General features: G+C 55.4%; 9 protein-coding genes across 9 annotated transcripts; all 9 read left to right on the forward strand.

The window, feature by feature from the left end:
* Positions 1-731: 731 nt before the first annotated feature.
* On the forward strand, positions 732-2,249 carry JKF63_02415 (uncharacterized protein; the record flags this gene model as incomplete). Its single annotated transcript, XM_067898440.1, has 1 exon — positions 732-2,249. One exon carries the CDS (start codon positions 732-734, stop codon positions 2,247-2,249), a length of 1,518 nt encoding a protein of 505 aa, XP_067754597.1.
* A 1,420-nt stretch (positions 2,250-3,669) lies between these two features.
* Positions 3,670-4,011, forward strand: JKF63_02416 (uncharacterized protein; the record flags this gene model as incomplete). Its single annotated transcript, XM_067898441.1, has 1 exon — positions 3,670-4,011. One exon carries the CDS (start codon positions 3,670-3,672, stop codon positions 4,009-4,011), a length of 342 nt encoding a protein of 113 aa, XP_067754598.1.
* Positions 4,012-5,606: 1,595 nt separating this feature from the next.
* JKF63_02417 (uncharacterized protein) lies at positions 5,607-7,349 on the forward strand (the record flags this gene model as incomplete). Its single annotated transcript, XM_067898442.1, has 1 exon — positions 5,607-7,349. One exon carries the CDS (start codon positions 5,607-5,609, stop codon positions 7,347-7,349), a length of 1,743 nt encoding a protein of 580 aa, XP_067754599.1.
* A 998-nt stretch (positions 7,350-8,347) lies between these two features.
* Positions 8,348-10,093, forward strand: JKF63_02418 (uncharacterized protein; the record flags this gene model as incomplete). Its single annotated transcript, XM_067898443.1, has 1 exon — positions 8,348-10,093. The coding sequence occupies one exon, from the start codon at positions 8,348-8,350 to the stop codon at positions 10,091-10,093; it is 1,746 nt and encodes a 581-aa protein (XP_067754600.1).
* Positions 10,094-10,714: 621 nt separating this feature from the next.
* Positions 10,715-11,665, forward strand: JKF63_02419 (uncharacterized protein; the record flags this gene model as incomplete). The annotated part of the gene is made up of 1 exon (XM_067898444.1): positions 10,715-11,665. The coding sequence occupies one exon, from the start codon at positions 10,715-10,717 to the stop codon at positions 11,663-11,665; it is 951 nt and encodes a 316-aa protein (XP_067754601.1).
* An 857-nt stretch (positions 11,666-12,522) lies between these two features.
* JKF63_02420 (uncharacterized protein) lies at positions 12,523-14,964 on the forward strand (the record flags this gene model as incomplete). Its single annotated transcript, XM_067898445.1, has 1 exon — positions 12,523-14,964. One exon carries the CDS (start codon positions 12,523-12,525, stop codon positions 14,962-14,964), a length of 2,442 nt encoding a protein of 813 aa, XP_067754602.1.
* A 1,281-nt stretch (positions 14,965-16,245) lies between these two features.
* JKF63_02421 (uncharacterized protein) lies at positions 16,246-17,358 on the forward strand (the record flags this gene model as incomplete). Its single annotated transcript, XM_067898446.1, has 1 exon — positions 16,246-17,358. One exon carries the CDS (start codon positions 16,246-16,248, stop codon positions 17,356-17,358), a length of 1,113 nt encoding a protein of 370 aa, XP_067754603.1.
* A 1,150-nt stretch (positions 17,359-18,508) lies between these two features.
* On the forward strand, positions 18,509-19,642 carry JKF63_02422 (uncharacterized protein; the record flags this gene model as incomplete). The annotated part of the gene is made up of 1 exon (XM_067898447.1): positions 18,509-19,642. One exon carries the CDS (start codon positions 18,509-18,511, stop codon positions 19,640-19,642), a length of 1,134 nt encoding a protein of 377 aa, XP_067754604.1.
* A 697-nt stretch (positions 19,643-20,339) lies between these two features.
* JKF63_02423 (uncharacterized protein) lies at positions 20,340-21,101 on the forward strand (the record flags this gene model as incomplete). The annotated part of the gene is made up of 1 exon (XM_067898448.1): positions 20,340-21,101. The coding sequence occupies one exon, from the start codon at positions 20,340-20,342 to the stop codon at positions 21,099-21,101; it is 762 nt and encodes a 253-aa protein (XP_067754605.1).
* Positions 21,102-22,637: the final 1,536 nt, after the last annotated feature.

The following is a 22,637-nucleotide window of genomic DNA, read 5'->3' on the forward strand; positions in this document are numbered from 1 at the left end:
ATCGCTTCAGTAACAAGAAAAAGAAGAGGAAAGAGGGCACTGGCTGTGCTGCGTTGTTCCTGTTGACAGCACCAGAGTTCCCGTTTGTAGTCCTTTTTCTCGAGGGGTGCAGCCAGGACCCCTTTTCCGTCAGTTGCACTAAAAGGCAGTGCCCTGCACTACCCCCCTCATTTCCGCGTGTGCCCACTGGGACAGTTGAGGCACTCTTGAAAGCTGCGCATTGTACGACCGCTGTGAGTTTTCTCTTTGGCGGGAGTTCATTCTCAATGACCATTCTTACGCCCTCGTACTTTTCAAATATTCCCCCCCCCCCTCTTCTCACCCTCCCTTCATTCTTCTGTATCGCGATGTTGTTTTTGATTCTAAAACGGCTTTCAATACCCCTTCCCATTTACACCACTGCAGCACCTCGTGGGACTCTGTTTCGATAAGCTGTAAAGAAAAAATTAGTGCCACGGGGGCACAAATTCTTGCCCAGGTACACGCTTCCTTCACCTTCCTACCGGTCTGTTGCTTGTCTTCTGGTATTGCTTCGTGTAGAAACCGCGCTTTTCCCCCGGGCTTCTTGCAGCTTATCCCCTCGATGAGTGCTTTGTGGTGCACTCACGTGCACCGGTCCACTTAGCGCCCCGCTCTCGGATTTTCTCTCTTTCCCTTTTTTTCCCACTCCCCATCCCCCCCCCCTTCCATATACCTCTAGCTGCTTCTGTTGCTTCTCAAGGAGGGCAGTCATGCAACCATACAGAGGCGTCAAATGGTGCAGTGTCGTCAGCCTGGTATTAATGGCGATGCTGTTTATGAGCTACGTGACCGCTGCAGAGACCAGTTGTCGCTTCCGCACCCAGCGCTTACAGTGCGGCGACCTTGCTTGCGACAGAGAGACCAATATCTGCGTAGCCTGTCGTGTGGACAGTGACTGCTACCCTGGGGCCATGCGCTGCGACGTGGCCTCGGGCAGATGCAAGATGCGCAGCTTCACCTCCTTCTTTGGCGCGCGCGCAGGCTTGGCAATCCTATGTGCATTTTTGATCTGCTCCATCGGTGTGGTCGCTGGCGTAGGCGGTGGCGGTATTCTGGTTCCCATGTTCTGTGGGCTACTGGAGGTTTCTATGCAGTCCGCCGTGGGACTGTCGCAGTCGACTATCTGCGGACAAAGCGCGCTCAACATGTACCTCGCTGTTCAGAAGAAGCACGTCGATACTAGCTGGGACCGTCCGTTAATCAACTACCAGTATCTGAGCCTGCTCTTGCCGCTCGGGCTTATAGGCACTTTGATTGGTGGGATTCTCAGTAAGTTCTGCCCCGATGTGCTACGCCTTGTCCTTCTCTTTGTGGTGCTCTCTGCTGTGCTTTACCGAACCTTGGGGAATATGCGGAAGCAGTACAAGCAAGACACGAACGAGCAACAGATGTCTGTGGAGATCAGCGACATGAGTGAAGCATCACGCTTGCAGAGCTGCAGCGGTAGCGGCGAGACTCAGAGCTCCAAGGTGGCTGGTAGGGACTTGTCCGAGTCCCGCGAGAACACTACGGTTTCACTTGTATTGGAGCAGACCTCACCGCCTATCGTGCGCCCGTCGCAATCGCAATACCCACAGCAGGAGATCGCCATGAATTTTGCGTCTTTCTTTGTGTTGCTGCTGTTTAACATTTTCCGGACGTATTCGGTGTGCGGTGGCTTCATGTACTGGTTGTGCGTCCTGGTCCCCCTACTTTTTTTAAGCGTCGTTTTTTATTTCAACCGTCAGTATTTGTGCAGGCTGGCCGAGTCCAACCCGGAGCAGGTCACGTTTCCTTGGACCCAAGAAAACTCTGTTACATACCCGATGGTGGCGGTGATTGCCGGTGCGGCAGCGGCTATGCTTGGCATTGGCGGTGGTCTTGTTCTTGGGTTCGTCCTGTATGAGGTTGGTCTAGCGCCACAAGAAGCTTCGGCGACGGGCGGTATGGCCACTTTTTTTATCGCTTTCTCGTCCGCTTTGCAGCTTCTCGTCACAAGCAGCCTAGTTGTTGACCGTGGTATCGTCTTATTCATCGTTGGGCTCTGCAGCACCGCCCTGGGGCATTTTGTGTTCATGAAGTACATCAAAGAGCACGGCTTGGACTACCTCATCCTAGGCTCTCTCGCCTTCATCGTTGGTGGATCACTGGTAGTGCTCGGCGGCTACAGTATTTATAACACCGTTATGCTGACCCGCGCAGGTGACTCCGTGTTGGCTTTTGGCCGCCTTTGTGCCCGAACGAAGTAGTCAAGCAAAGTTGTGCGGGTACAGCAGTAAGGAAAAGGCAAGGGTGGCCCCCTCTCTCCCCCCGGACAGTACGCGCACACACCGACACGTTTCGATGGGCGTAGCTCCCCTTTTCGTTATCGTAGCGCATGCTCCGCCGTATGGCCTTCTCTCTTTGACCAACCAGGCTAATTTTTCTCCGAGGTGGTTTACACCAGTCTCCGAGTAAATGAGGGGGGAGGGGGCTCATTCTCGTTTGGCTGCGCTTATCACTGCTCTTCTCATTTTTTTTTTGTGTTGTGCTGACTCGAGACTACAGCATTGCGGGAAAGGCGAAGAGGAGGAAGGAGGAACTGATAAGTTTGGTGAGAGCGGAGGTTTCGAAGGCACGCGTAATGGGCATCGCCGACGCCTGTCGCCCAATTCATATTTATCCCTCCTTTTTTTTGGGGGGGGGTGGGGGCGCTCGCTTCTCGTCCTTCCCGTGACTTCGTCACCATTGCTCCTGCTTTTTTTTTTAGCTCTGGGGAAAATTTTTTGTGAGTGCCATAGAAAACTGTTGTGTGGGTGCTTTCTTGTCTGCTAGTTTGTGCGATACTGGGGAATGAAACACTTCCTGCATCATCCCGCACACATGCACTCTCTCCGTGTGTGTGTGTGTGTGTGTGTGTGTGTGTATGAGCGTGTGTGCGTCTTTAGTACGACGTGCTGTACGTATCTCACGACGCTCTCTTGAATTCCTCTCATCAAAAATCAGATCATCGTCCCTTTCCCTCCATCAATCATGTGCGCTGATGCCGCTTGATCGTCATTCTATCCAAGGGGGTATGCGTATGTGTGATCAGTTCGTCTAGCGTTGTTGGGACACGCAATGCTCTATGGATGTGTCGGGAGGTACGCTTTTTTTTCTTGAGGGGGCAGACTGGCTTCAGTCCCCCCTCCTCCTCTCGGTGCCAACAGGGAGTCAGCAGCGACATCATCGATGGCTCTTTGTGAGTCGATATGCCTACACCGACATCCTTTGGTCGTAGTTTCACTGTTTCAGCTGCACCTCGTTTTTGGTATTTTCACTCATGCTCGCTTTTCTCGTCTCCGCTACTCGTTTTTTCTTCTTGACTGCCTCGGTAACGCTATCGCGCTTGACGTGGTTGAAAGGGAGAGTCTCGGAACAGACTAAAGGAACCCGCCGAGATCTCCCGGCACTTGGGAAAAGGGCCCGTCCTTTTTTTTTTCCACCTTCCAACGTGTTCTCAAGCTCATAGACCTGCGGGAGAGAGAGGGGGTGTAGGGGGCTATTAAAGTGTCTTACCGACTGGTATTGTATTCCGCTCTATTGGAAGCAGTTTTCCCAAGTAGAGTGGTCCAGCCCCACAAAGCCGCACCTACAAGTACGTCTGTAGACGGTGGGAAGCTTCTTCTTCAGCCATCCTCCTCAAAAAGGATGGGGAGAGAGAATGCATTTGATGACGTCTGTGACGACGAGGCTAATGCTTGGAGGATCTGCCTAGAAACAAACCTAGGTGGCAAAAATCTTCACAAGAAATGCAACGTGCATCAGCAAGTGTTCGATACGTGTGTCGCAGCGTGGCGAGCTAACGTTGGCAGCGCCGTTAAGGTGAAGGGAGAGAAGGAGGGGGAGCCACCTTCCCAGTGTGCTGCCATGTCCTGCCTGATTGGAGAGTGCCTGCGCCAGTACAACTACGACTTTGATCGCTGTGGGCCGCATACCCAGTTCTTTAAGCACTGCGTGAGAAGTTTCTACGGCCAGGACTACATTTCTTAAGGCGCAGTTTGTGAATGCGCCGACGACCGTGGTTGGGAGAGCCTCCATGAATAGAGAGTGCGGTCGTGGTTTTCCCCCCTTTTCGGAGACTCCCCCCCCTCCTCCTCCCCCCTGCCCCATTGTCCATTTTCATCGCCCGCAGTTCTCCGTTCTCCATCTCTTTTTTTCCCCGTCCTTCCTTTTTCTCCCCCTTCCCCGATCACCGCTGACTCCCTGCAGTGACCTTTAAATATGAGACGATAAAAAAAGGAGAGCTAGCAGCCATGGTGCTCTCTCCCTGGCCCATTTTCGCGTCTTCACAGTTGATTGCGTTTGGTTTCGTTTGTCGTTCACAGCAACTGCACAAACTTGAAAAGAGGTGTCGAGACTGAGCTGACGTGGCAAAACTGAAAACCACGCGATCACGGAGGATGGGTGTTGCTCCACACAACTTCATGGCTCATCTGGATATAATGCCATCGCTTTCTTCTGTCTCATATACAAGGTCGCTAAAATCTCTACGCGCATGAATGGTCTTCTTCGTATTTCTCTTCGGCTGTTCTCCCTTTCCACGTGTGGATCTCCTCCTCTCGACACATGCGACTTGACTCTCTCCCCCCTTCTCTCGGCTTCTGTTATTATTGTCTTTGAACAAAGGGGAAACAGGTATGATCCAGTAATTGTAGTTTCCTGGAGCTCACAAGTGCGAATTTATTCGGCTGTGTGTGTGTGTGTGTGTTTACGGGAGTGCAATTATTTTCTTCTACCGAGGACATTGACAATACCACACTCCCTCGACGGACTCAAGTGTGCTTCCCCAGTTGCATCCCACCCCCCCTTTTTTCGTTTGTGTTTAATATACCTTTCGCGCACTCTGTGTGTCTAGTAGGCATAGGAAAAGAGGTGAGTTTCTTTTGCTTCTTACTCCTCTGCTCCCCCCCCCCCAGCACATCACAAGAAATGTTATTGCACTTGATTAGCCAGCGAATTGAGGGGGATCGTCTCTTGTCACCAGCGCTCTTTCGCGCTCCTGTGGGGGTGCATTCATATAACGCAGCGATAGCGACTTTATCGCCCCCCCCCATTACGCATCACTCGCTCAGGGCGACAGAAAGTGCGAGGGAGTGTCGACGAGGCTTTTTTTTGGGGGGTGACATTGATGGAACATTACTTTCTTGTATGCAAATCCCGCTCCGCGATCGCTGTTCCCGCTCATGTTTTCTGACAGTCAGGGCGGTGGGATGGATACTATAAAGAGCAGCAGCGCACCTTCTCTGTCTCTACCGTCGCTCTTGACAGTTTTGTCGTCACCTTCGCTTACCTCTCCCCCTCTTCCAGGGTCACTTTTCCCCCTTTTTATCCTCTTTTCCTTCCTCAATGGCCTGCTGCGTCTCCTTGTCTCCATAATCTCTTGTGCCCCCTCCCACTCTATGCATACGTTTACCAAATATCGTTTGGGTTCTGCCCCCCCCGCCCCCTCCCCCCTTCTTCCAGTTGCTTTCCAGTAGAGCGTAGCGCCTACATCCAGGCTTTTGCTTTCAGCGCCTCCTTCTTTCCTCGCACTTCGGCACGTTCATACCACCACTCACAGGAGTGGGCATTGGCGCCTACCAAGGATGGATGCCTTCCGCTCGTTAACGGTTGGCGTCAAGTTTAATGCTGCCCGGAACGGGGAGGCGGCCAAGCTGTTCCGCGGCGCCGGCAAGGACAAAGGAAGCCGCGAACTTTCTGACGTTATCGGTGCTGATGGAGGGATCTCCCTTGAGGACACACCCGACTCGGGCAGCTGTAGCATCTCAGTGCCGCTTCCCAGTGCGACACTGAATCTTTTCGGACGTTCCACGGGCAGCCGATCTGAGAAAAACACGCCGATTGGTGGGTCAGCGGACTCAGACGCTGCAGCTGCCACCAGTGCTGTTTCCGAGGACAAGCCGCTCAAGGCAGTAACTTTCAAGAAAAAGCGGAACATATGGCGCCGCCATGATTTGCAGGTGACGGGTACGGACTTGCCGGCGCCGATTGAGCATTTCTCTGACCTCGTGCGTCCACCACTCAATGTCCCGCGCAATATAGTGAATAACCTTTTTGCTCGCCAGCACAAAGTGCCTACCCCAATCCAGATGCAGGCGATCCCATCCCTCATTCACCACCGCGACGTGCTGGCCTGTGCCCCGACTGGCTCTGGCAAGACGATCGCTTTCCTCACCCCACTGTTTGCGTTGCTCAAGGCACCAGATCCTTCCTCCAGTGTGCGTGCCCTCATCGTGACCCCCACCGTTGAGCTCGCCCAGCAGATCGAGCGCGAGGCGTTTCTCTTGATGAAGGGTCAGCGATGGCGGTTTGTACAGCATGGCCAGACAACGAAGAACAAGGACATCTTCATTGCCACCCCGGGTCGTATCGTGTCTCTGTTGGAGCAAAAGCTGCTGGACTTGGGCCACGTGCAGTACCTCGTCTTTGACGAGGGCGATCGCTTGTGGGATAGCAAGACGGACTTCTTGACAGTGATAGACAAAATTCTCACCGCCTGCACATCCCCGAGCAAGGTAATCAGTTTATTTACGGCGACACTGAGCGAGAGGGTAGAAACGGCTGCCCGCTCGGTCATGGGTGCCGATCCGGTGCGCATCATAGTTCGTGGCCGGCGCTCTGCAAACACGCGTGTCAAACAGCGATTGGTCTTCTGCGGCAATGAACTCGGCAAGGTTGTGGCAATGCGCAACCTTGTGCGGGAGGGAATCACACCACCTGTGTTAGTGTTCGTGCAGAGCGTCGAGCGGTCCAAGGAACTGTACGAGGAGATCCGGGCGGCAGGCTTACACATGGCCATCATGCACGCCAAGATGACTGTGGAGCAACGCGAGGAAACGGTGCTGCAGTTCCGTCTAGGCAAGATCTGGATCCTTGTCACGACGGAACTGCTTGCACGCGGTATCGACTTCAAAAACGTCGGCACCGTGATCAACTTTGACTTTCCCGCGACCGTGGACTCTTACATCCACCGGGTGGGTCGGACGGGCCGTGCCGGAAAAGAGGGGGTAGCAATCACATTTTTTACAGAGGATGACAAGGAGCGACTTCCTCCGATCGCGAAGGTGATGCAGGAATCCGGGAACGACGTCGAGGATTGGATGCTTGACATCAAGGTGGATAGAAGCACTCGCCGCCGCCTCGAGCGCACCACGCCGCAGCGCACTATAGTGAGCACACGGAAGCGTATGCTAGTGGCTCAGCAGCGCGTTCAGCGGCAGTACCGTCGTCTGGAGGCGGATGAGGCCGAGAAGGCAGCGAAGAGAGCTTCGAAAAACAGCAAGGCCCGCTGTCATCATCACAGCGACGACGCCGAGGATGATGAGTAACACCAGTGCACAACCGAGGAAGTGTTCATTGACCCGGTCCTCTATACACGCTTTTGTCAACTAGTTCACTACTCAAAGAGGAGCAGCACCCCAAGCAACGATTAAACGACAGGGGTAGTGACCCGTCCTGAGGGAGGAGAGGGGAGAAGGGCGCGGGGCAACAGCCATTTCGTAGCCTGGATGCAACGACTCTCCTCCTTATTTCACTTCACATTGGCCTCGAATAACACAAACCTCGTGTAACGTAACGATCAAAGAAACCAACTAAAAAAAATTGGAATGGGTGGATTGGATTGTCGAAGAAAAAGAGGCGTTCGTCAAGTGGCGGAGTGAAACATCGCGTCTTGCTCAAAGAATGCCTTCCCCCCCCCATCCCCATCCCTTGCCAGAGGGAAAGGGCAGGCAGATGGGTGCGCTGATCGCTTTGGTTGTCTGCACCCCGTCGTCTGCGATATAAGGTGTCGTTTTTTTTCCATCCAGACAGGTCGCAGACCCATTATCCGTCTTCCGTCTTGCCCCCCCCCCTGCGGGTCGGATCTTCTCTACAACCCAGGCTCGCCTATTTCCCTTTCCTGACTGCACGCTTCTTGCATATGGAGAGATGCTACCTGAAAAATGATGGATATGCACCGTCCCGCCTTTCGTTATGCCTTTGCCGCTCATCCCTCCCCCACACTATTCTGACTTCTCCATCATTGTACTGTTGTCGCGCGCGCTGAGCCGACCTCTTTCTTTCTCTTCATTTTGAAGGGTAAGCTATTACTCCAGTATCTGATACGTGGGTGTCTGCGTACGTTTGTAACCCAGGGGGTGAGCTGTTTTGCTGCTGGAACCGTTTGGGTTGTTGCACTGCATACGTTCACGCACACGAACCACAAGGGGGAACACAGGGGGAGGCTATCGGCAACTACACTGGAGCTGGTTTGCAGTTCCGTGTTCACTGCTTCACCCCTTTCGCTCGTTAGACTTTTTCCCCCCTCCCTTCCACATACAGTATCATGCCAGAGGTCTCGGATGTGTGGCTGCTGGGGGTGGTGCTGACCGGTGAGAGCACCTTCTGGCTGTGCGAGCCAACACACCTCAAACCGTTGACAGATGACTGGAAGGCTATCAACTGCCGATGGCTTTACCCTGTAGTGGAGAACTTGAGCGAGCTCGTCGATGTGAGCGGCTTCGAAAGCACAGACGTCGTGTACGAAGTGGACTGGGTAGGGATTTCGAGAGTACTGCGGCCTGCCACCCTGGCCTGGAATGTGCGAGGAAAGCGACAGAAAGTCGGCAGCACCACGTATGTCTTTGTTCCCGCTGAGGAGATCAAACAACTCGACGAGGCATTCAAGCGGTTTGTGAAGTTGGAGGCGACCATGAAGCCGCCGCCGCCGCGACGCACGATCGCGGCCTCGCTTTCTGTTCCTGAGGCGTCGGCGACTGCGGACACGACGACGACGATGCCCACTCTGGACACCTCACCATCAGTGTCAGTCAAGCAGGAGGAGGGGTTTCAAGTCACTCCGGCTTCACTCCTACATGCGCCGTCCTCGGCACTTTCTACGGGTGAGGTCACTCGAGGGATCATTGAACAGGCGGTGGGTGTGACGAGCGCGTCGCACCAGACCGACGGCGAATATGAGATGAGCATCTCTTCATCTGCTGCGAATTACCGATCCCCGCCACACCGCAGCTTTACCAGTTTGTCTTCGATTCCTTCCCACAAGCGACAGGCGCCGCACCGGGGAACTACCATCTACCAGGCTCCAACTAACAAGAAGCCTACCGGCGACCATTGCAGCAGCGAAGCCTTTGAATGGCCGGAGATGTATGTTGTGCATCGCGGCAGTGTCGACTACCTTTGTCCCAAGGCATCAGGCAACACTTTTGGCTTCCGGCTGGACCGTGTGATGCACGATGGGTTTCCGGTATTTCTTCTCTTTTGCAGCTCTCACAATAACAGTGAGGCCATCGACCCCAGCGCTCGTGGCGTGTCCGTGTTTGAAAAGGCGAAACTAAGCGGTGAGGGTGGAGAAGTGGCGGTGCGCAAGTCAGTGCTTGTGGTGACGCGTCTCAGCTCCAAGAAGCACCAGCCTCACTACCGCACAGACGCCCGTCGCACTACTGCAGGAAACCGGCGCCGTCGCCGACGCAGTGAGGATGACAGCTCCTGTGATGACGACGACGACAGTGATGACGACGACGACTCAAATTCTGACGAGGTTCATGAGGAGACGGACGGGGAGGAGCGCCGAGTGGGAACACAGGGATCGCGCCGGTGCGCTGCAGATGATGCAGCTACTCCGGCAACACACACAGTTGCTACCGCTGCTGCTACGGCTGCCAAGAAGCCAAAGACGGAGGCGACGGAGTCCGTCAGTGGAAGCGTGGTGACAGCATCAGCGGCTCAGAGGAAAGGGAGGAGGAAGGCCGAAGCTGCGGCTAAGGACCCCCTGCAAGGGGTGAGTGTGAACTTCTGGACTGACCTCCAGCAAGCGGTCCCGACACCTGGGCAGCTTGCAAAAGAGTTCCCATTCAACTCGGAGGACTCTGTTACACCGCAGACGGCTGTGTTCAGTGACGGCATCTGCGTCACCTACACGGCATCCACCGCTGCGAAGTACGCGCCGCCGGATAAGAAGCGAAAAACAGTCAAGCACGGCGGTACGGCCGCCCTCTTAGAGGACGCTGATCTTAGCATGCTCAATGAGCACATCCTAAACGCCTTTGCGCAAGTGAAGAAAGATGGCGGGTAAGCGGCGGTGTTCGTTTTTGTTGGTGTGGGTGGGGGAGGTGGTGGTGGCGCTCATGGTGCGTGTCTATCGTTGAGAAGGAAAAGGAGATGCGTTGTCGTATAACTCCGCCTCGTTCAAGAGACGTCCCGGAGAAAAAAAAGATTAGTGGCCCATTTCTCGCTATCGACGTGATGAGCCTGGGCGATCCACCCGGGTTCGCTCCCCTTGTATGAAAGTCATATGGCACAGGGCGCATGGAGGTGCACTGCGATTGCGAACACCGATGGGCAGGGTGTATTCCCATCCCCCCTCTCTCTTTACACACACACACACTGGCGTACACGCAAAAGACCAACGATCGACGTTTTCTTTCACCGCTCAAATCCTCTCTCCCGATTACTACGTTTTATGCAATGTCCAACATGCCTGCAATTACAAAAATCGTAGAGTTCGACCCTGTGTCTCCCGTTCTTCATGACGGAGCGGGAAAAGAGCGTACACCGCGACTCGTCTTCCCCATCCTGACGCCACGCACGGGAGCAAACCCACATCGACTTGTAGTTCTTCTTCTGCCTGTCTCTGAATCGACTTACTGCACTGACGAGGGAGTGGCAGGTCCTTGCCGCCCCGCGTCGTTGTCGGATGCATCAGCTTCGCAGGCTGGCCCCAGTGAACGCGTGGGCGGCAGTGCGCTTCGTTTTTCAAAGTAAGGAGTTTCTGGCGGCATCCAAGGAGTTGCCCACGACCCCAGAGGGGCGCAACCCTTATGATGTTCTCGAGATCACTGTGACCCGGACTACCACACTCGACGAGGTGTCGAAACAGTTCCGCAGTCTCGTCGTCAAGTACCACCCCGACAAACCAGGCGGCTCCACTGAAAAGATGGCCGAGGTGAACTTGGCGTACAAGATTGTCAAGGAGAACCACGAGGCGATGCTGCGTCGGATGAAGGAGGTGGAGTCAACCATCGCGGCGAACGAGGCGTATCGGCAGCACAAGCACGCGCGCGTCAGCCGCGACGAGGATCTTGGGCGCTCGGGTGGCCTCAATCGCCGCAACGCGCGCGCCGCACGAGAGGCTGCCGAGGCCACCAGCTCGCGCCGTACTCGCTCTCTAAAAGAGATTGAGGCTCAGTGGACCAAATACCGAGAAGACACAGAGGCGGCTGTCAAGAGCATGTGCAATCGATATGAGCTCGCCATACAACAGGGAAAGTTTTTCCGCAAGTCGGCGACACTAAACGAGATCACGGTGCGTGAAAGGTGGCTGCGCAAGTCGTTTGTGAAGGGTGTATGGGAGGATGTACATGAGCTGCGTGGGGAGCTGCTACGTCGCGGTGCCCGCAGCGCACAACAATCTGAACTGGCCGAGGAAATGGTCAGTTTCGCTTCCACAGTGCAACGCAAGCTGAATGGGAACTTTCAGAGGCTGACACAGGAGAGTGTGCAGCTGCAGTCTCGCATGTTTGTCGAGCGCGCCTTCTTTATTCTGTGCTCACTAATCCTGCTAGTGAAGGTATGGAGGTGGTTTGTCGGCTTTACCTTCAACAACACACTTACCGTAAAGCTCAAACGTGCTTTTCTCTCACAGTGACGGTGTTCCTTTGCACGTCTCTATGGAGTATTGAGTGACAGTCTTCAGTGTTGTTTTGTTGCGCGTGGAAGGAAAGGGAGAGAGCGGCTGTCAAGGTATAGGTGCTGAATACGCTCCTGAACCGACTGGTTCGCTGTCCCCTCCCCCCCCCCCCCCTCGCACCCCCTTCCTCCTCCCCCCGCTCATGGCTCTGTCTAGTGGTATCGACTCCTTGCTTGGGCTAAAATGGGTGTGCGGGTCAAGGGTGTGTGTGTGTGTGTCGTCCCCCTCCCCTCCATAACGCCCCCCTTTTCCGACAGGCACACATCATGACTAAACTTCTAAATGCCCCCTTTGGCTCTGGTGCCTGCGCACTCGTTGCAATGATGTGCATGTGTGTGTGTTTCACGATGAACACACTTTGAGTGTTGAAGCTCATGGTATGTTGTAGGGGTTGTCAGCGCCGAGGGGTGGTGTGGCAAGTGAGGCATCGAGTGAAAATTCTCCCACTTTTTTTTTTTTGCTGGGTTTACGTGGACATCCCGCAGACTATTTTGGTAGTCTCTTGCTCATCGCTGTTTCCCTTTTTTGTTCTCGTTGCTCTCCCTAGTTGGAGCAAAGACTCTCGTCCTTTGTGATGCGCACCGTTTCAATTGAGCTGGTACAGCTGTGGGTCAGCGCCGTGCCTCGCGCGTTTTCCCTGGGCAACCTCGCGTGCACTCACTCCTACACTTGGATCACTCCCACTACTCCTCTCTTTCTCATATCGCTGCTTCTCACGTTTACACTTCTCGCTCGACCTTCACAGGTTCATTACTCAAATTTTTTTTTTGATCTGACTGTCCTCTTTCATTTTGTACACAGCATGCTCAGGGCCTATGCCGCCTCGACTGCTGACGTACCAGGCAAAGCCGTACGTTCCCGTTACCTCCGCTGCGATCGATCCATTTGAGGAGGGGGAGGGCTCTCTTGTTGATGATGATCGTCTCGACAGCTGGTTGCGCTACGTGGAGGCTGAACTGCAACGCTATCGCAGTCCCTTTGTCGCCGCAGAGGCGCTTCTGACTGAGATGCGGCGTTGCAGCCAGGGACTGTATCATCCGGAGCGCCTCTACATTTCCACTGCTCTGCAGGTACTGCAGGCGTGCGTGCCGCACCTCTCTAAGGAAACAGCGCAGGTGCTACAGGCCGCTGTACACGAGCTCCTCCCGTGTTTAGTGTACACACGCCGCACACCGCTGACGAATTCGCTCTCGGCTCCGTTGTCTTCAAGGGGCATCGAAAAAGTGACGCGACAGACCTACGCCGGTGCCTTTCGACTTCTGTCAACGCGGTGGGAGCAGTGCCAGGGGAGGCTTCAGCGACTCGAGCGGCACGCACGTATTGAGGAAAGATTAGTTGACCGTCTTGTTCACGGACTGGACGGTTTGTGGGTGACGGTATGTTTCTACTCATGGCGAACGTTTTGCAGACGGCTTCGGGTGCGCAAGGCGCAGCTCCAACGACGACTACGGCAGGCCGCAGCCAGCGAGGTGGCGCCGTCCTTCCTGCGTGTATGGCGGCAGTACGCTCGCAAGATCGCCTTGAAGGCCAAGATCTCTATGAACGACATCATTCATAAACAGGTTGAGGAGCTCTACCCCCTCGAGCAGGAGGCAAAAAACTGCTACGATCACTTGTTCGAAGAGATCAAAGAGAAGAATCGGCTGGTGAGAGAGAGTCTGCAGCGCCTGGAGGAGACACAAAATCGCTCCAAGGTGCTCGAGGACCTCATTGCCGAAACAGACGCCTCGCTGACGGACCACTGGAGGACTTGGAAGAAGTGCACACAGCTGATGTTTGACGACGTCGGCGTGCTGCCAGATAGGGTGGGGGAAAGGCGTCACCACGAGTACGTCATGAACATCACCGATACAGCGCTAGACTTGTCGAAGAGGGCCCGTGGGCGAACTGACCGGATTGGGATGAGGCACATCGCAGAGCTTCTCCTATTTCAAGGTGAATTCGACCCCGATGACGAGGCGAAAGCTGGTGGCAGGGCGGGCGGCGCGGCGAGTCTGGTGTCACGCATTGGCTCCTCTTTCGCTGCCTCTAGGCCTGTATCCCACTTCGCCGCTGGGTCGGCCGTCCCTGTGACCTCGGAATCGCCATCTGGTCTGGATATGGCAGCAGCGTCAGTGAAAAAGACTGTCCGTCCGATGCCGTTGAGGGGCCCTGTAGTGAACCAAACTTTCCTTGCAGCGAGTCTGGCCTCCGAGGTGAGTAGAGTGTACTGGTCTGTGGCAGCCGTTGCTCGCCCGGTGGTGATGCCGCTTCATCTTATGGACGTGCTTCACCACAACGAGGCATACTTGAACATAACGCTCACCTTTCTGTCCACCGTGTACAGCGGTGGTCATTGCTCTGTGTTTGTACCTGTGATTGAAGCTGAAGAAGGGGCAACGTCATCGTGTTTGCCGCTTCTATCAAATAAGGCCTTTGGCGAGGTTTCGCCGGCATCGGCGCCGAAAGTCATGAATGACGGCAAATCGGCTGCTCCAGAGGAGGTCGAATGGGGTTCAATAATGATGCAGGATGTGATGAGCGGCATGGCGAAAGTCCAGGATTGCGCTGACAGTAATGAGGGCTACTTGCTAGCTGTGCGCGGGGGTATGACGATGAAGGAAATGGATTCGGTTCATGGGTACCTCGAGGAGTTGTACACTCGCTGGTCCGCCGCCGGCTTACCCCTCTCACAACAAAAGCTCGAGGCCGCCTGGTCGCTTATTGTAAAGCCAGAAAAGTTGCCCATCATCAATGCACTCTATCCCACGAATGGGGTTACCTGCTTCAGTGAGCTGATTCACTATGTGACTCGCGTGGCGGAATTCAGCGGCTGTTCCTTGCAGGGACTTGCAGAGCGACTGGATGTGACATACCAAAACGACCTTGTAGACGACCTGCGTGTTATCCGGAACAGCGAGGGGGCATTGGGGCTCTTCCGTGAATACGCGGCGCATTTCGCCACACTCTTGGAGTGGCTTAAAGACGACACGGATTCATCTCAGTACAACTACGATCATCTCTCGGTGCTTCTCAAACATCAGTTCGGCTTGTCCCAAGAAGATTCAGCGGAGGTGTCGCGTTACGCGCGGATTGAGAGCGGTCAAGTAGTGAACAGCGACGACATTGAGTGGCTTCTGTTGTTTGCTGCTCCGTATGTGGACCCCTCACCTTTTACTCCCCTACTGGAGAAGATCGCGTCTATGCTCGAAGACTGCACCCCCTTCTTTCGACAGCTCTCTATGCAGGCGACTAAGCCTAGACAAGGGGCCCGCTGAGCCGTCGGCTACGCCATCGAGGTCATGCGAGGGGAGGGGGTTCGTGGATTTCAAGGCAAGCGCGCGCGCCATGTTTCCGTCATACAACGGAGGTCTTTTGTCTGTACGAACACTCCCCCTTTCGTTGCAGTCATGTATATTATGGATTTTTGGATTTCTCATTGTGTAAGCGCGCACGCACGCACACACACACACACATGCACACGTATATACATATTTATTTATGTCTACATGTGCATTTGTATACATCTTTGTGTACCGGATATAGAGGCGTTGGCAGAGAACAGATTCCCCCCCCCTCAACTCCGTGATCTCATGTGAGGCGCTCAGCGTCCTCCGAAGGCGTCGTTTCTCTGGGCATCCACAAGAGACCAGTTGGGGTAGGTTGGTGAGGCGAAGGGTGGGGGGAGGGTGCGACGTGTCCGTTTCTGTTTGTGTGTGCCTGGATAGGTTGCACATACTTCTTTCGTCTTTTGTATGGCATCGCCGGCCGCTTTTTTTTTTTGATCCGTCGCTTCCCGCTCGAACTCCCTGGTCATCATCATTCCCGCGCGTCTGGCGAGCTCGTCCGCGCCTTTCGTTCACAACTTTACTGATGGTTGTCAAACAAGCAACTCGTGAGGTAATGTGAACGAGGCTGCGCCGCGGGGTGGGGGGTGGGCGGGGGGCAGACAAACGAGACCACAACGCTTCCCCAGAATGAGTTTTTGGTGGCTTTGACTAAGCTATCAGCGGTTCGCGGTACTCTGTCCCCCATTTACCGCTCTTTGTCTTCCCTAGGTGCCAGTTTTGCGTGATGCAGAGTGGTACAGGGGATAGGCAAAGCTGATGGGCACTGTGGACGCAGCGTGGCCCCTCATGAGCTCATGAGTGTGTGCGTGTGTGTTTGCCGCTGCAGCTCTCTGCCATACTGTGTTGGTCTCTCGCTTTTATTTTTCTGTCCCGCATTGCTTGCGATTCACCCTCGTTCCTGTGCTTTACACCACGCGTCCCTTCCCCTCACAGACACGCGCGCGCTATCAACACGCATTGGCAGCGCGACTCGGCCGAGACGCTCAGATAGAGCGAGCGCGCAGCTTCATTACAGATCGGGTATACTTGAGACTGCTGTGCTTCCCTGAGGTGTTTTTGATGGTGCCTTAGGCTGCTGGAGTTACGTTGCTCTTCTTCACGCACGCGTTCCGTAACAGTGCATTCACCGGTGGAGCGCACGGCGCAGCATATCACAACAACAAGCGAAAATCGGCAACGGCGAAGAGAGAGAGAGGAGGCCCCCTCGACATGGCAGGTCTCATCACCCAACACAAAACGTACGTTCACAATGTGGCGCTTGACCCATCCGGCTCCCTCCTGGCATCGTGCTCGAGTGATAAGACAGTGGAGGTGTTCCACCGTCGCACGGTGGCTGGGGGTGGTGCTGTCTGGGAGCCTGGATGCGCGATGCACGACCATGCCGGTCCGGTGCTGCGCCTAGCGTGGTGCCAGCACCGCGAGCACGGTCCTCTTCTCGCTACCGCCGGAGCGGATCGATGGATTTACATATATCGTATCATTGTTTCCTCTCACGAGGGTCGCACACACCTCCACACGGTGCGCTGGTCTCCTGTGCGGGGGTACGAGAAGGACGTCATCACGGACGTGGCGTTTGTCCCACCACAGCAATACCACGCTCTTCTACTTTCAACGGCCTCGTTAGATGGCTGCGTTCGCCTCTACGAGGTGCACCAGCCACAGCAGTTCCCATGCGTGTGTCGAATATCCCCAGAGGCCGACGCCGCGGCGAAAAGGGCCAATGACAGCACCGCCTCCGCGCTCGGAGTCTCTGCTGGTGCCACGTCGAATTCCGCCGACCCCACAGTCGCGGAGTGCCGGCAAGGTGTATCGGCATCGCCGTCAGCATCCTCAGTGCCAGTGTTGCGCTCCGGTGGGGTTACCGCTATCGGCTGGTTCCCGGGCTCCGCAGAGAGCACGATGACCCTCGCGGTCGGCACCGTGTCGGGGTGCTTCTTTCTCTACCGTTACATCAAAGTCTCGAACTCCTTCATGCCCATATCGCTGCCGCAGGTGGAGGCTGGCGTGCTGCGCTGCCGTGCACCGGTGTGCAACGTGACTTGGGCACCGTGCGTTGGACGCCGCTTTCAGCTCCTCGCGATTTGCTCTCGGTGCGAAGTGTTCCTTCTTCGTCTCAACTGTGTGTCACCTTCCATCGATGAGAAGCGAAGCTTCGAGTTATTTCAGGTCCCAGTTGGAGCTGTCAGCGCATCCTGGAGCCGCTCCAGCACGCTCCTGTACCTCGCTACAGATGATTGTCACACAGAGGTTATTGTGCTACAAATGGCAAACCCGCTCGACCACCAGTCGTGGAGGGTGGTCTCTCACAACGCGGCCGAGTAACTCTTCCCGTTTACACAACAATGCGCGCGTTGACAGCGTTCCATCCACTGTTTCATCCAGCCTCGGCGATCGCAGTCGGCCCCCTGTGTACCCCCTACGCACTGCGCACTATTGTTGAGGTGTGCATTGTTTCGGGGTGTCCCCGCAAGTTTCAGGGTTACTGTGGCCCAACCAGAGAGCACTCACGTAGACACGTTCCGCTGTGAGGACACAGAAGCGCGCCGCCAGGTCTTGTTCGTCATTTGTCAAGAATTCGATGGGGAAAAAAAAGAAGCAAACACAAGTTGGGCTTGCGCGCAAACAGAGGACTGCCCCTTTCGGTGAGGCTAGACATCCTTGCCGACTGAGTCTGTCAAAGGGTTGAGTGGTTGGCAGCACACGATCACCTCGAATTCCCATTTCTGCCCTGCATCCGCAGCGACAGCGTTTGTTGTCATGCATGGATGGCGTGTCTGTGAGACTTGTTTTTGACACGCGCGCCTGACAATACACTCTTTCCCTCCCTCATGCAACCCGCCTAATTCTATTCCACCGCCACACCCCCTTCCTCCCCCTCCTCCTCTCCCCCTCCTTTTCATCTAATAGAGGGATACACAGGGAGTTGAGACGCCCCCTACACTCGCCACATACTCACACACGCGGGTCAGTCGAGGTAGGAAGGGCCGTTCTCTCACTGCTAAGGCTTTTTGTTTCACCGCTGCGTCCGTGTCTCGTCGTTGCCACTCTGTGAAGAGCTGAGTCGTCTGTCTGCGTTCCACCGCCACCCAGGGAGGTATTAGAGCGACGAAGTCCTCCCATTTGACAGGGAAAGCGTTCCCACAGCCACTGGGCTTTTCACACCGTGTCACGTACGTGCGTGTGCGCCGCAAACCACCGCCCGTGCCGGGGGGGGGGGAGGTGTACGTGTATTCACGTACGCACAAAAACGAGACGGTAAAGGTCCACACTCGATAGCCGCACTGCCACGGACTTCTATTGACTCCCACGACACTCACACACACACACACACACACACACACACACGCCTCCTCATACCCCACCCCCATTTACTGTGCCTGCTTTTTTTTTTTCTGAACTTCACCTCTGTGGCAGCGGGATAAAAAGAAGCAAACATAAAGCAGATCATAGAGCAGAAAAAAAAGAGAGAGAGATGGAGCGTGGCCCTCGCTCTTCGTCAGGGGGGCCTGATGGGGGCCTTTGCGCATTGCATAACAAACGGCGCGGCAGGGGTGATCTCATGCCGTGGAATCAGCAGCCAGGTAAGATGCGCTGTGTAGTGCAGAAGGAGTGCCACATGCGTAGCGAGCATCAGCGGTCTGGGGGCAGGGACCAGGGTGGTAGGGCAAGTGGCGGCGGCGGCGGCGGTGGCGGCGACATGCGTGACAGAGAGCGTAGAGGTGGGATGGGGCGTGGCGGTGTTCGCGAACGCGGTGGCCGCAGAGAGCGTGGTGAACGAAACGATCGAAGGGATCGCGTGGATAGAGCGGACACTGTGATGTGCCGTCTACACCGCCAGCGCCGTACCATTCGGCAGATGCGCGAGGTGGGGGCGGGTGTGTTTGAGTGTACTGAGGGCCACCGCTGCAAGCAGTCCGGTGAAAGGCGTACAGGCGCTGCCGGTGGCCGCGGCGCCGCAGACTGGGGACGATCCCGTGACCAGCGAGGGCCATCGTTTGTAGAGCGAGGTGCAGGCCCTCGGCAGCGGCAGCGACGTGGTGAACGCGCACCTCGCCCGCCGGCGGAGCAGCGCTATGACGACGCAAACGCGGCCGCGTGGGCACCATCGGCCGGCGCAGGCACGAGGGGTGGTACGGCAGCTCGGCGTCGGACAGGCAAGGCGGAGCGTAAGGTGTGGTGCACGCTGCACGGAAAACACTTGCCTGCAAGCCAATGCGAGTTCGTGCAGGACTGCTGTTACGTCTGTCTTGACCCCAGCACATGCTTGGCCACGCCACTGGAGACCCCGGCGATACTGCTAACTCGTGGCTGCACCGAGGTGCTGTGCAGCAAGCATCACACCCTGCGCAGTGCCGGCTTCATGGAGTTGACGGAGAAACCTGTAGCTTACCAGTGCATCGCCGGACACGCGTGCCGCGGTGTGACGGTGCCGCACATGGGCCGGGGGGCGGGCGCCGCTGCTGCGGTTGCCCTTGGTGGCCCTGCCGCAATGCCCAGCACAATGGCGGACATGGACGATGACGAAGAGGTTTACATGGGCTCGCGTGTAGTGAACACCTTCTTGCCTCAGAGCGGTCGCGAAGCTGTCTCTTCATTTTTTATGTGAGATGCGTAGTGGTGGTGGTGGTGGTGGTACATTGGGGGGAGTGGGGGCAGCTGCGACTGGGATCACAGCGAAGGTCACCATTCAGTCATTTCCTCGGGGGATTGTTGTGCGTGTGAGTCTTTGTGAATACGAGGCTTGTTGATCGAGTGTGGAGGGGAGTTTGGAGGGGCGGGTTATTTCTCGTAGTGATACACTGACGCACCCTTCCTGTTTGGAATACCTCTAGTGATGCAGTCTTTCTTACACCCAGTCATCCCCTCTCCATGGAGTCGGAGCCGACGACACCGTCTAAAAAGGAAAAATGATTAAGTGCGCTTGCGTGTAGCTGACACCAAGTCAGCTTATAATTAGCGCATTGGGGCTCCGTATCGGGCTATACGCTCTATTCGCCAGAGACAAGGGTGGTCTTCTCACCCCCCCCCTTACCCCCTCTCCGGGGCACATCTAATTGTCCAACGCTTCCCGGCTCCTCATTTCAGGCTTGCTTTTGGCCCCACTAGTACATCGTCACGACTGGAGCTTCCAGGCGTGTCTCCATTCAACAGTTTCGCTGCGTGCGCCTGCTGATGTGCCTTTGACGATTTTTTCATCGTCACACTTTTTTCTTGTTTGTGTCTCCTCTTTTCCCTCTCCTCTCTCGTTTTCTCTTTCTATATGCGTCATCACAAAAGTGTTCCGACCCTCCTGCTGTCGTTGAATGCCGTCGTCACCAATTCCACTGAGGCGTTCTTCTTCACACACTCAAAGTCGAACGCCCCGGCAAAGCAGCACGAAGGTGAAGAGAGATCTTTGTTCTCGGCCATCATTGGATCGATCACAGGCAAAGAAGGAGAAGCGAGACACAAAACGTTACCCGCTCACTGCAACGTCTCCTCCACGAGGTTCGCCTTCCTGCGCCATGTCAGCTACACCTGAGATGGCGGAGTACTGCCTCCGCGTCATAGAGCAAGAGATCAACTCCCCCAACGCCCCGCCGGTGCCGTTGCCGACTATTCCGAAGGAAGACTCAGCCTGCTTCGTGACGCTCACAACATTGCCACATGACCGGCTGCGCGGCTGCATCGGCTCTCTTCGACCAGGGGACCTCAAGAAAGACATGCGCCGACTCGCCATCGCTGCGGCCTTCGAAGACTCGCGCTTTCCCAAGGTGAAAAAGGTAGAGCTGCCGACGCTGCGGTGCTGCTTCAGTCTGCTCCACACATTTGAGCCTTGTTCTGCGTGGGATGACTGGGAAATCGGCAAGCACGGCCTCATCGCCGAGTACGACGGCTACAGCGCCACGTACCTGCCTTCGGTGGCGGAGGAGCAAGGTTGGGACCACAGAGAAACTCTTGTGAGTCTGCTGGAGAAGGCGGGCTTCGAGGAGCCGGTTACAGACAAGATCCTCGGGAAGGTACACATGACCCGATATCAGGTTAGCAAAGCCTTCAAGGATTACAAAGATGTCGCGGTTTCGTGAGATGCGCCGTCGCCGACGGCCGCGCTGATGGTCGGCGAGGGGCAGCGCTGGCGTGAGTCGGCTGGCGACGTCAGTGGTACACCAGCGTACACGTACAGAATTCCGCTCTTGTTTCTTCCCTCTTCGTTCCCTTTGACCTTCCATATATATTTACATATTTATATTCTTCCACGCGCTGATTTGCCTGGTGTTTTGGATGTGTGATGGCACACAAAAAGAGGGGAGGAGGAGGAGGAGCAGGTAACAAAAGAGAGCGGTGTTGCGTTTGCATCTCTTCGTGTGCCCTTTTTTTTTCACTTCGTTATACTTCTTCGTGCTGCGCGTTGCTTCCATTCTTGTGTTTTTCCCGGCTAACCATACTGTTATCGTTTATTTGGATGATGGTGTATTGCCTGAATCCCTCCTGTTCCTCCCCCCGCTCTTCGCCATCACACTGTGCTCCAGGACACACACACAAACACATACGCACACGCGCCATATAAAAGGCAAGTCTTTTGCAATCTATATTTTTGTGTGTGTGTGTGTGCGTTTTGCGGGGTTGACATCTTGTGCTTCATGTATACGTTTATCTACGTCCCGTGGTAGCGCGTGTGGACGGCCGCATGTTTCACTGTTTCGAAACTCGATAGCGCTCACCTCAATGAGAAAAAAGAAAAGTAGAACCCCCCCTCCCCTTCCCCGAAAGAGTCGCACGAACATGTGCACGCTGTTTTCTCGCCTGATGAATAATGGTGTTTTCTCCCCGCAGGCATCACCAGAAACATATGAACGGTGATGTGCTGCTGGTTTTCAGGGGTTCCGAGGGAGTAGGGGGTGGGGGGGGGGCGCGGACGTGATGACAGGAACGAACCAGTCGATTGTGCAGAGCATATTATGTAGCGACGAGCGCAGAGTGAGGGTCGGCAAACGTGGTAATGATCACCACTGATTCATGTCACAAAGCCTATACGGGAATGCAGAGACTCCTATCCTCATTTTCTCCTTAACCATCCGCGTTACCAGTGGCACCCTGCCTCATGGTGTGTGTGTCTGGGGGTGGTGGTGGTCAACGTCTCGAGCGAGCGTTCTCAGCTTTCATAATCGTCGCATGCTTTTCTGTCTTCGTATTTGCTTCCATGTGCGCGTGCATCTCACTTGTTCACATAAATCACGCACAGCCCTTCGGTTCTTATTGTGGCGTCACCACAACGTATCTGTCTGTACTTACTTACACAGCTAAGAGAGTGGTTGGTCAGTTCTCACATACTGGCAGTTTCCCATCTCTGTTCCCATCAGACGCCTACGCCAGCGCGTTTCTTTTGCACACTCCTTCGCTCGCGGGAAGAGTGGCTCTGATGCGATGACGACGGTGGGAGCCGGACGAGAGGTTCACCCCTCATAGACATCAGAACTACGCGCCGTTTCCGGCCTTCCCGCCCCCCCCCCCCTCCCCCATGCTCTCACCCCTGGGACGCCAGCCTCGATTTTCCTTTTGAGGCGGGTATCTGCACACATCGACTGCTTTGCACTCCCGCTAGTACAGCAACGACACGCCGC

Source organism: Porcisia hertigi, chromosome 32 (genome assembly GCF_017918235.1).
Source record: "Porcisia hertigi strain C119 chromosome 32, whole genome shotgun sequence".
Taxonomy (NCBI): domain Eukaryota; phylum Euglenozoa; class Kinetoplastea; order Trypanosomatida; family Trypanosomatidae; genus Porcisia; species Porcisia hertigi.